The 13,111-nt window shown below is 41.5% G+C and overlaps 1 protein-coding gene across 5 annotated transcripts in view; it reads right to left on the bottom strand.

Annotated features, from left to right (window-relative positions):
- The window catches only part of edil3b (EGF like and discoidin domains 3b), a 204,969-nt gene that overhangs the window by 132,797 nt on the left and 59,061 nt on the right, over nucleotides 1-13,111 (bottom strand). For 2 of the 5 annotated variants that reach the window (XM_043708595.2, XM_043708603.2), the window contains exon 3: nucleotides 11,217-11,345. The exons of 2 other annotated variants lie outside the window; for them this stretch is intronic. In XM_043708595.2, the coding sequence (XP_043564530.2) occupies nucleotides 11,217-11,345 (129 nt within the window). The remainder of the gene's footprint in view (nucleotides 1-11,216; nucleotides 11,346-13,111) is intronic. One more of the 5 variants, XM_043708609.2, reaches the window with a different exon arrangement.

The raw sequence follows: 13,111 nt of genomic DNA, 5'->3' as shown, positions 1-13,111 counted from the left end.
GTTTCTTTTCTCAGTAATAGGGGCGTATAACAGCCTGCCTGCAACAGTAGTAGACTCACCAATTTTAAGGGCATTTAAATGGTCATTGGATAAACATATGGATGAAAATGGATTGATGTAGGTTAGATGGGTTACAGATTGGTTTCACAGGTTGACGCAACATTGAGGGCAGAAGGGCTTGTACTGCACTGCAATGTTCTATGTTCTGATAATGCCTGAGCTACAGAAGGTTGTCGCTTCTTTTCTGTTTGAACCCAGGATAATGTGTGAGAGGAAGTACCACAGTGGTGCCAGCCCTGTTACAATGGTAGCTGTAATGAAATGACAGACATTAATACACGGGAGACATCTAATGGAGATGCCTGCTATCCAACCTCCAATATGACACTCCTCTGCAGTGGCAACCTTACAATGGTAGCTCATTCACAGGGGCATTATTGAACACAGCAGCAAATACCCTGGTGGAGCCATCCTTTAGTGGCATTGTAGGCAGTTTCTCTTGTCCAGATTAATGGCACAGCCCTCTACAGCCACCACTATCCAGGCTTCCTTCATCTGCCGAGATGGTCTCTTTTTGCCATTTGTAGGGAAAACAACTTCAATCTCTCCTGTGGCACTGAATTCTGCCTGTTCTCTGGCATCTCTTCAAAGACCGAAGTTCAGTCTGGTTGCCTTTTAAATGTGGTGCCTGGATATTGGAGCCCAGACATTCTGGTCAGGCTTCAGAACTTGTAACTTTCAGAGTTTTTACTCACACACAAATAAGCATGAGGATACCTGACCCAACCCTGAGCAGATGTTCCTCTCACATTTAGAGCCTACATGCTTAATCTGAAGAAAAACAAATCTGGCCCAGGTCTCTGGAGCATTAGTCTGGGCCTCTACATTACTTGTCTGGTTGAATTACCACTGCACTACCATTCCCATGAACTTGATAATGTTAAGAAAATAACTCAGTTTAGTTTTAGAAAGGAAGGAAGAAAAAAAAAGGTGTGTCTCTGTGTCGAGAAGTCACCCTGCAGCATCTTTTCATAGCCTGTTAGTTAAACAGGACACCATTAATTCATTCCTCTTGGTTGGGAACAATATATGGTGGAAATGAATTAGGAAGGGTGTGGAAAAAAAGTAATTTCAGGAAAAAAAAAGCAAAAACCATCTGAAGCTCATGCAAAACTTCAATAATCAAAATGAATTTTCAGCCTTATCTCTTTTAAGCAATGCCTATTCATTCCACCATGTACTAATCCTATCACTTCACTTTTACTGGAGAGAAAGCTATTCATAAGGATCCCAATAATTAATTAAACCTTTTAACTAGACAAAGATATCTAAGTCCAATATTATCTTCAGCACTAAATGAAATAGATGAAAAAATACCTTGTCAGTTTTTGAGGACATAAATAGCTTCTTCCATTCCCAATATTCTATTATTCTCAATATGTCAATCAAGTTACCAAAACCAAATACAAAGCATCACATTTTATAATGGAAATTCAAAAGGATTATTAAGAATAAGATCACCCTAATGAATAAAATCACCACAGTAACATCAGTTCTGCCAACCACTGAGTTAGTAAGTGGTTTTTTTTAAAATCGTAATCAGAATGGTTGTTCAGACTATTATCATTTGTATTTGGCCAGTGAAGTTGGAACAAAGCCAGAGGAGAAATGGCTTTAAAACAAAATCAATCTGCACTTTATCCTTTGCGTCTGAGATATCCCCAACAAGAGTTTAACTGCATGCAAGCAAGTCTTTGTTTCAGTAAATACCATTCAAAACAAGAGATTCTTGCAAGTTCAGCTTTTAAATATTCATCCTGAAGATGGAGAAGTTGATGGCATGCTTAATATTTATTGTCTTCAGTGTTTCTAAGAAAGTGGTGAGTACCCACTGACTGTACAGAAATAGCACTAATGTGAGGATGGTTTTATTTTCATTCACCGACTTCCTTTCTAGGTGGTGAAGTTTGTGGTTTTCGAAGGGATAGCTGATGATTGCTTAGTGAATTTCTAAAGTATAATTTGTAGATAATGTACCTAGCAATCAAAACACAATAAAAAGAGGAAAAGGATATTTAGACTAGTGCAGGAGGGCAATCAAATGCATTGCTCAGATCTAGGTGCTGTTGAGTCTCCAGAGACTTCTAGTACTGTAAACATCCAGGGCAAAGGGCACTATTCCATCACGTTATGACTTGTGCCTTGTGATTAATTTGCATTCTGAATCCTCAAAGCACTTACAACAGAATATCTGACATGCCTCCTTAAGTATTGTTGGTCCAATTAATCTGGTTAATAGTGACCACAGGATGGCAATGTTGGGGAAACTGGTGATGGTAACTCATTTGAGTACTAAATAGGAGGAGCTTGGATTTTATCTTTCCAATAAGATCATTGCTTGCCGTTTGTGTAGTGTAAATGTTGTTTGTCACTGAACAGCCCAAGTGTAATTGTTGTCAATGTTTCAGTGCATGCAACAAATTGAGCTAACACTGCGCAATCATCAAGGGGCCTCAGCTCTGTTTTATAGAGTCATAGAGATGTACAGCATGGAAACAGACCCTTCAGTCCAACCCGTCCATGCCGACCAGATAGCTCAACCCAATCTAGTCCCACCTGTCAGCACCCGGCCCATATCTCTCCAAACCCTTCCTACTCATATATCCATCCAAATGCCTCTTAAATGTTGCAATTTAACCAGCCTCCAACACATCCTCTGGCTGCTCATTCCATACACGTACCACCCTCTGCGTGAAAAAGTTGCCCCTTAGGTTTCTTTTATATCTTTCCCCTCTCACCCTAAACCTATGCCCTCTTGTTCTCGACTCCCCAACCCCAGGAAAAAGACCATGTCTATTTATCCTATCCATGCCCCTCATAATTTTGTAAACCTCTATAAGGTCACCCCTCTGCCTCCGATGCTCCAGGGAAAACAGCCCCAGCCTGTTCAGCCTCTCCCTGTAGCTCAGATCCTCCAACCTTGGCAATATCCTTGTAAATCTTTTCGGAACCCTTTCAAGTTTCACAACATCTTTCTGATAGGAAGGAGACCAGAATTGCACGCAATATTCCAACAGTGTCCTAACCAATGTCCTGTACAGCTGCAACATGATCTCCCAACTCCTGTACTCAATACTCTGACCAATAAAGGAAAGCATATCAAACGCCTTCTTCACTATCCTATCTACCTGCGACTCCACTTTCAAGGAGCTATGAACCTACACTCCAAGGTCTCTTTGTTCAGCAACACTTCCTAGGACCTTACCATTCAGTGAATAAGTCTTGCTAAGATTTGCTTTCACAAAATGCAGCACATTGCATTTATCTGAATTAAACTCCATCTGCCACTTCTCAGCCCATTGGCCCATCTGGTCCAGATCCTGTTGTAATCTGAGATAACCCTCTTCGCTGTCCACTGCACCTCCAATTTTGATGTCATCTGCAAACTTACTAACTGTACCTCTTATGCATGCATCCAAATCATTTATGTAAAAGACAAAAAGTAGAGGACCCAGCACCGATCCTTGTGGCACTCCACTGGTACAGGCCTCCAGTCTGAAAAACAACCCTCCACCACCACCCTCTGTCTTCTACCTTTGAGCCAGTTCTGTACCCAAATGGCTAGTTCTCCCTGTATTCAATGAGATCTAATCTTGCTAATCAATCTCATTTCATTTTTTAAATGCCCAGCAGTGCTCTTACAACTGAATATTTTCTTTTCCCCATCACCAAATCACCTGTGACATTTTTCATCTGTTAACCACCATCAGTTTTCCAGTTAATTAATTTACATATACAGAAATGCAGACTATCAACGGTGAGCGAGAGGAAAGGGGTATATTTGTCTTTATAACAAAAGAAAGGTCATTGATGAAGTAGCTGAAAATGATTGGTCCAAGGACATTACCCACAGGAACTTCTATTCTGGGCTAAGAGGATTGCTATAGCACAATTACAAAATTATTTCTTTTCCTTTTGATTCATATTGACTTTAGTTTTACTGAAGCTCCTGCATATCACATTCAACTGATTACTACCTGTGTGCCTTGATACTTTATCAATACTTGATATGTATTGATACTTTAAGAATCCATATTATGTCTACAAGTTATTGAATATTTTTAAAGTGGAAGATGATTCTTGTCTAACAGTGGACTCAAAGGTTGTCAACAGTAGGTCTGAAATGTGGAGTTGAGACCACAATCAGATTAGCTATGATCATTTTGAATGGTGAAGCAGGCTTGAGTGCTCAAACAGCTTACTCCTGATCCTAATAACTAAGAATAGTTACTTGGTTACCATGAGACCTTTCAATCTCAGATGATTTTTATTGAATTCATGTTTCATCACTTGGTATGATCTGATCTGACAATGCTCCCAGAACATTAGCCTGGGGTTTTGGATAATTAGTGCAGCAACATCACAACAATGTCTCTGCTTCCCATAAGTGTGCCTTATAAATGGTAGAGAGGGTCAGGAGGTGAGTTCCTACTTGTTAACCTGCTCTGTGGCCAGCTACATTTGCTTCATATCCGAATCATTGTGAAAGGTGCTGAACAATACAATCATTGATATACTTTGCCTATGGACGGTTAGACACTGGTGAAACAACTGAAGGTGGTTGGGCCTTGAACACTGCCCTGAGGAATTCCTGCAGGTACAAAGAATAATATAGCATAGGTACAGGCCCTTCATCTCTCCAAGCCTGCACAGACACATTTTGATCTTCCCTTACAAGATCTGTACCCATCTATTCCTTTCCTATTCACATATTCGACCAGGTGCTTCTTGAATACTGCTATTGTGTCTGCTTCCACCACTTCCCTGGGCAGCGCATCACCACCCTTTGTGTTAAAAGCATGCCTCACATCTCTTTTAAACTTGCTCTCCTTCACCCAAAACCTTGAACCTGTGTCCTCTAGTAATTGACTCCTCCACCCTGGGAAAAAGCCTGATACTTTCCACTCTATCCATGCCATTCACACAATCATATAAATTTCATCCCTCAACCTACTGCATCCCAGTAAAAACAAATCCAGCTTTTCCAGCTAAAATCTTCCATACCAGACAACATCCTGGTAAACCTTTTCTGTACCCTCTCCAAAGCATCCACATCCTTCTGGTACTCTGGTGACCAGAACTGGAAGCTAACCAAACCCGAACTGCAATATTCTAATTGTGGCCCGAGTTTTAGAAAGCTATAGCACAACTTGCCTATCCTTATACTCAATGAAGGCAAGCATGCCATAGATCTTTTTTACTGCCTTATCTACCTGCGCTGCCATCTTCAGTGATCTGTGGATCTGCACAACCAGATCCCAATGCATGTCAATACACTAAGGATACTACCATTCGTTGTATAATTTCCACCTGTACTTATCCTTCCAAAATACATAACCTCACATCTGCCATTTTACTGCCCAGGCCTCCAATTGATCTCGATCCTGCTGTGTCTTCTGACATTCTCAACATCTGCAACTCTACCATCTTTGTACCATCTGCAAACTTAGGCATTTGACCAGCCACATTTTTCTCCAAATTATTTCTGTAGACCACAAAACAGCAGAGGTCCCAGCACTGATTCTCTAGTCACTGGTGACAATCCTCCATTCTGAAAAGTCATCCTTCCACCACTACCCTGTCTTCTATGATTAAGCCAGTTCTGTATCCATCTTGCCAGCTCATCTGATGCCATGTGACCTCACCTTTTGCACCAGTCTGCCATGGGGGACTTTACTGAAGTCCATATAGACAACATCAACTGCTATGAGTTTGGGTTTGAGCTGCTTCATCTCCCAATAACAACGTGTTAATTTCTGTTGGTATGACTCCAAAAAGTGGAGAGTTTTCCCCTGATTCCCAGTGACTTCAGTTTTGTGAGGATTCTTTGATGCTATACTTAGTCGAATGCTGCCTTGATGTGAAGGGCAGTCATTCTCACCTCACCTCTGGAGTTCAGGTCTTTTGTCCTTGTTTGAAGTAAAGTTTGAGCGAAGTCAGGAGCCAAGTGGCTGGCAGAACCCAAAATGAGAGTCCGTGAGCTGGTTATTATTTTTCAAGCATCATGCAATAGCACTGTTGACGACACCTCATCACTTTGACTGACAGTAGACTGATAGGATGATAATTGGCTGGGTTTAATTTGTCCCACCTTTGTATACAGGACATGCCTGGGCAATTTTCTATATTGCTATGTTGATGCCAATGTTGTAGCTGTACTAGAAGTGCAAGGCTAGGACTTAGGTAAGTCGACAAGTCCTCAGTACCATAACTGAAATGTCAGGGCATGTAGCCTTTGTAGAATCCAATGCCTTGAGCCTTTTTTTGATATCACACAGAGTGAATCATACTGTTTGAAGACTGGCATCTGTGATGCTGCTGCAATAGATCATCCACTTGGCACCTCTCACTGAGAGGAATGCATGCCTTCAGCCCTGCCTTTTAGATGATCTTAAAAAGGAATATATTTCTCTTGTCTTTATCTTCAAAGAAAAAAAACCAAACTCTACTATTTCCAAAGTTATCATGCAATGTCCATTAAGTTTTAAAGGAACATTATATCCTGTACATTACAAAGCAGAGAATATCTATCATATACTTACGCTGACTTGATTCAAGTTATTATCAGCACAGTTATTACTGGCTTTCCATAGAGTCATATGGGAAAGAAAAAGACTCTTCAGTCCAATGTGTCAGTGCCAATCATCAAGCATCTATCGACACTGGTCCTAATTTCCAGCATTTACCTTGTAGCTTTGTTTGCTATGGCACTTCAGATATTCATCTACATACTTCCCTAAATCCCCTCTAAACCTAACCTTTGCTTTAAATCTATGGCTCCTGGTTATTGACTCCTCTGCTGAAGGGAAAGATTTCTCCTTACTTTTGCTCGTAAGATAGAGTCATAGAGTCATACAGCGTGAAATCAGACCCTTCAGTCCAAACATCATCCCAAACTAAACTAATCTCACCTGCCTGCTCTTGGTCATATTGCGCAAGGGTCCCAGCTATGCCTGCCTCTTGGTTGGGTATATGGAACTGTCCATCTTCCACAGCTACACCGGCACCATTCCCCACCTTTACTTCCGCTACATCAATGACTGTATCGGTGCTGCCTCGTGCTCCCACGAGGAGATTGAACAGTTCTGCCACTTTACCAATACCTTCCACCCCGACCTCAAATTCACCTGGACCATCTCAGACTCTTCCCTCCCCTTCCTAGACCTTTCCATTTCTATCTTGGGCGACCGAATCAACACAGACATTTACTATAAACCGACCGACTCCCACAGCTACCTAGACTACACCTCCTCCCACCCTGCCCCCTGTATAAACGCCATCCCATATTCCCAATTCCTTCGTCTTCGCTGCATCTGCTCCCAGGAGGACCAGTTTCAACACCGTACAACCCAAATGGCCTCCTTCTTCAAGGACCGCAATTTCCCCCCCCCAACGTGGTTGACGATGCCCTCCACCGCATCTCCTCCACTTCCCGCTCCTCCGCCCTTGAGCCCCGCCCCTCCAGTCGCCACCAGGACAGAACCCCACTGGTCCTCACCTACCATCCCACCAACTTCCACATGCATCGTATCATCCGTCGTCATTTCCGCTACCTCCAAACGGACCCCAACACCAGGGATATATTTCCCTCCCCTCCCCTATCAGCGTTCCGAAAAGACCACTCCCTCCGTGACTCCCTTGTCAGGTCCACGCCCCCCACCAACCCAACCTCCACTCCCGGCACCTTCCCCTGCAACTGCAAGAAATGCAAAACTTGCGCCCACACCTCCCCCCTTACTTCCCTCCAAGGCCCCAAGGGATTCTTCCATATCCACCACAAATTCATCTGCACCTCCACACACATCATTTATTGCATCCGCTGCACCCGATGTGGCCTCCTCTATATTGGGGAGACAGGTCGCCTACTTGCCGAACATTTCAGAGAACACCTCTGGGTCACCTGGACCAACCAACCCAACCACCCCGTGGCTCAACACTTCAACTCCCCCTCCCACTCCACCAAGGACATGCAGGTCCTTGGACTCCTCCATCGCCAGACCATAGCAACACGACGGTTGGAGGAAGAGCGCCTCATCTTCTGCCTAGGAACGCTCCAACCACAAGGGATGAACTCAGATTTCTCCAGTTTCCTCATTTCCCCTCCCCCCACCTTGTCTCAGTCAAATCCCTCGAACTCAGCACTGCCTTCCTAACCTGCAATCTTCTTCCTGACCTCTCCGCCCCCACCCCCACTCCGGCCTATCACCCTCACCTTGACCTCCTTCCACCTATCACATTTCCAATGCCCCTCCCCCAAGTCCCTCCTCCCTATCTTTTATCTTAGCCTGCTGGACACACTTTCCTCATTCCTGATGAAGGGCTCATGCCCGAAACGTCGATTCTCCTGTTCCTTGGATGCTGCCTGACCTGCTGTGCTTTTCCTGCAACACATTTTTAGCTCTGATCTCCAGCATCTGCAGTCCTCACTTTCTCCTCCATGTAAACTACGTCCACTGCATTATTCTCATCCACATATCTTGTCACCGAGAAAATTCAAAAGGTCAGCTGACTAAAAAATCAGTGATCTTTCTGTAGTTCTGAAGTTGAGTCACGAGACTTGAAATTTTAACTCTGCTTTCTTTTCACAGATGCTGCCAGATCTGTTGAGTTTTTCCAGCAACTTTTATTTTTGCTTCAGATCTTCAGCATCCACGTTGTTTTGTTTTATTTAAAGTCACCTGATTATCCTGGATTCATCCTTGCCTCTCCAGGGTGAGACTGATTCAACTTTCATAATTTTTTCTAAGTTTTCTCTACCATTGATGTTGGACTCACTGGTCTTTCACTCCCTGCTTCATTTGTTATCCTTCTTGAATAATGGTAACAAATGAACTGTCCTCCAGTACCTCTCCTGTATCCAGAGTTGATTTGAAAATTAATGCCAGGTCCCTCGCAATCTCCTCTGTTACCTCCCACAATTTTCTCCACTTCTGCTGCGTATTAATTTCCCTGAACTACAATCAAGTTGTAGAGTCATAGCCATGTACAGCACAGAAGCAGACCTGTTGGTTCAACTCATCCATTCTGATCAGATATCCTAACCAAATCTAGTCCCATTTTCCAGCAATTGGCCCATATCACTATAAACTCTTCCTATTCATATACCCATCCAGATGCCATTTAAATGCTGTAATTGTACTAGCCTCCACCACTTCTTCTGGCAGCTCATTCCATACACGCACCACCCTCTGTGTGAAAATGTTGCCCCTTAGGGTCCATTTTAAATTTTTCCTCTCTCGCCTTAAACCTATGCCCTCTGTTTCTAGACTCCCATACCCCAGGGGAAAAGGCCTTGTCTATTTATCCTATCCATGCCCCTCATGATTTTGTAGACCTTTATAAAGGTCATTCCTCAGCCTCCGACGCTCCACGGAAACAGCACCAGCCTCTCCCTATAGCTCAAATCCTCCAACACTGGCAACATCCTTATAAATCTTTTCTGAACTCTTCCAAGTTTCACAACATCCTTCCGAAAGATGGGAGACCAGAATTGCACGCAATATTCCAAAAGTGGCCTAAACAATGTCCTCTACAGCCACAACAAGATTTCCCAACTCCTATACTCAATACTCTGGCCAATAAAGGAAAGCATAACAAAATGTCTTCTTCACTATCCTGTCTACCTGCAACTCCGCTTTCAAAGAACTATGAACCGGCACTTCAAAGTATCTTTGTTTAGCAACATTCCCTAGGACCTTACCGTTAAGTGTATAAGTTCTGCTAAGATTTGCTTTCCCAAAATGCAGCACCTCGCATTTATCTGAATTAAACTCCATCTGCCACTTCTCAGCCCATTGGCCCATCTGATCAAGATCCCCTTGTAATCGGAGATAACCTTCTTCACTGTCCATTACATTTTAGTGTCATCTGCAAACTTACTAACTATACCTCTTATGCTCACATCCAAATCATTTATATAAATGATGAAAAGCAATGAACCCAGCACCTATCCTTGTGGCACACCACTGGTCACAGGTCTCCAGTCTGTAAAACAACCCTTCACCACCATCCTGTCTTCTACCTTCAAGCCAGTTCTGTATCCAAATGGCTAGTTATCCCTGTACTCCATGAGATCTAAACTTGCTAACCAGTCTCCCATGGGGTACCTTGTCAAATGCCTAACTGAAGTCCATATTGATCACGTCCTCTACTCTGTCCTCGTCAATCCTCTTTACTACTTTGAAAAATTCACAGGTTCTCACAGGTTTTGTTTGACAAATTGGAGAAGTCAACATATTGATTGGAAAACATTTACAGTAAAATCCATATAAAATTTATGACATTCTTAATAGCCATGGTCAACATTTATAACTTTCATACAGGTTATATTATCATAAACATGATTATCTTAAAAATAGTCATGCACATCAATTCAACCATTCCATATTTGCTCTTGTGACAATATTGGAATATAGTCAAAATATAGACAAGCGCAAGCTTTAACAAAGACTAACAACACAAGGCACGGCAACAAATATAACTAGTGCACAATTAATATTAGCCAGACATTCACCTGAGAAAGGTCAATATTTGGTGACTGCTGTGACAATACTATGGCTTTAAGAGGTATACTTTGTCCTGGGTTTTTTTTGTGAAGAGAGTTTGAGACAGATGGTGAAGTGGTCTGCTTCAAGCCAATAAAAAGTAAACGGCTTGTGAGGTTTTGGGGTTTTTGTTTTAAAGTTGGGACAATAGAAGCAGCCTGAATGGATAGGGTCAAGCTCCCACAGAATCAGGATTTTAGTTTTAACTTGCAGTAGCTGTTGGGGGTTGTGAAAGCTGCAACATCTTTGATTGCTACAGCTCAAAGCTAGGGTTCTCTTCCAGCAGCTAGAACTCCATGTGAGACAATGTTAATGAATTTGTCTTTGCCAAGGATGTGTGTATTCTTAAGTATTTCTTTACTTTTAATCTGTATTTTAACAGTAGTGTATGAATAAAAGAATGCTTTGCTTCAATCCTGGTAGTTTGACCAATTGATTTGCATCTGCAATGCAACTACAGGCAGTTGCCTTTAAAATAAGAACAAAGAAGGGTCTATGCTATCTTCTTAATATATTTGGGGAATTTGGTCTGGTCCATAGCACTGTGAAAAGCTTAAGGAAAAGATAGACATGCAAGAAAAAGGTTTTGCCATTGTTTGTGCTTGCACTTACCAACCTCCACAATACTAGAACAGTTGGGACCTGTGAATCCATTGGGACACTCACATGAAAAAGGTTCATCTGCCAACCCCCTCATGCAAATGCCTCCATTCTCACACGGGTTGGGTCCACATATTTCCCCTGTTAATTGAAATTTTAAAGAAGTCATTATTAAAAGAGATGGCACTATAAAAAGTGATAAGATCAAAAGCTTACATAAAAGAGAGCAAGACAAATTGATAGATCATAATTATGTCAACTGGATCATCACCAAAAATAATTATAGAAACCCTGTAGGTAACAATGCAGCAGTGAATTCATCTAATAATTTAATGTTTGTGGTACATCCAAAAGGAATGATAGATCACTGTCACCTTCCTATTTGGCATTTTAAAAGTACCCATTTGCACCAATTATGCAACTAGATCATGATGTAATGGACCTTTGTTATTCTAAAAGATCTGTTAAGATAAAGTGCAAAATCCAGTATTGGGATAGTATGGTGGGATTGCATACAATTGATAAAGTAACTGAGTGTTTATAAAGGCACGATTTTGCTGTGTAAAGTACTCATTCATCAAAGTCTGAAGTTTGTTTTTAGTCTGCCAGTTATTAATGGAGAAAACAGTGACCATTCTGATGGACACAGCACAAACAAGGATTCTTCTCTCTAATCTGCACAGGGACTCCCTTCCACATTCAATTGATCTTCAGCTTCAACTGGACTGATTCCTAGATATTCCTTTTTTTGACTTAGATAAAATGACAATCAAGAACCTTCAGTTTCCACATCAGCCTTGGACAAGAACAAGAAACCTTTCAATTAATTAGTGGAAAATAGTGGCAGAGTTGATATTTAATTCTAAAAACCCATTTTGAAGAATTTATTACCGCAAAAATACTACAACATTCCAAGCGTAAGAATAAATGTAAAATTCATAATACAGTAAGAAACATAAATCTTCTGTTGTGGAGGATAAATTAAGGATGAAGCAGCCAAATCACCCTATCTTGACAGAACTCCACTGAAGAGGACTGAAATATTTTTACCTCTACCCTAAAAGCAACTAATTCTACACACACAAGGGATCCTAATCTTCTTGGCAAAGACTCAAGAGTTCACTGTTCTAATCAACAGTACCAACAGGGGGCTCACAAAGAATAATTACATTAATTAGTGTGGTAGGGGAAGGAGACATTTACATATTTGCTTTGCAATTGCTATTTTTGTGGTTAGGCACCCTGTGCACACTCAGCATTAACTTGATTGGTGAGCCCAGTCTCTGAGTCAGAAGTTAAAGTTTTAAGTCCTATTACATAGTCTTTAACACAGTCTGGGATTTTTGTGATTATTTTTATCCCCCACTAGGGTGAGTGCTTTTTCTGGTAAGCAACACCCCGCAAGATCAAGCACCAATCAGGTACTTAATCAGGTGTCCTCTTCGACTTAAAGCCCCGGTCAATCAGTTTCTCGTTTGGAATTCTCCACTTTACATTTTCTTAATAACTAGACTTCCTATTCACCATGTCAAGCTCTCCAGAATTTGAAACTCCTTTTGGGAAATTCATAACCATTTCCACATCTTTTTGTATACCAATTTCTGCATCAAAAATATCACCTTCTGGAATTATCTACCATTGAGAGTTTAGTTTCAACTCAAAGCAAAAAGTCACAGAAGATACCAGGAGCTGAAACCATAAAAAGAAATGTTAGGATCACCTTGGAAATGATTTTTTTATTACATAACCTCCTAACTTAAAAACATTAGCTATTGCCTTTGTTTCTTAATGTTACCATGCGGATTATATTTTGCCAAATACAATGAAAGGGTCTTTATCAGCTTTAACCATAGTGATCAACATTAATAATGATGGTAATTCAGAATGCAACAGCTTCCAACATTATC

Source organism: Chiloscyllium plagiosum, unplaced genomic scaffold (assembly GCF_037043375.1).
Source record: "Chiloscyllium plagiosum isolate Xiang-an unplaced genomic scaffold, Cpla_swu_hap1 HiC_scaffold_2, whole genome shotgun sequence".
Classification (NCBI taxonomy): Eukaryota; Metazoa; Chordata; class Chondrichthyes; order Orectolobiformes; family Hemiscylliidae; genus Chiloscyllium; species Chiloscyllium plagiosum.
The sequence above is the reverse complement of the archived record's forward strand: the minus strand, read 5'-3'. Positions and strand labels throughout refer to the sequence as shown.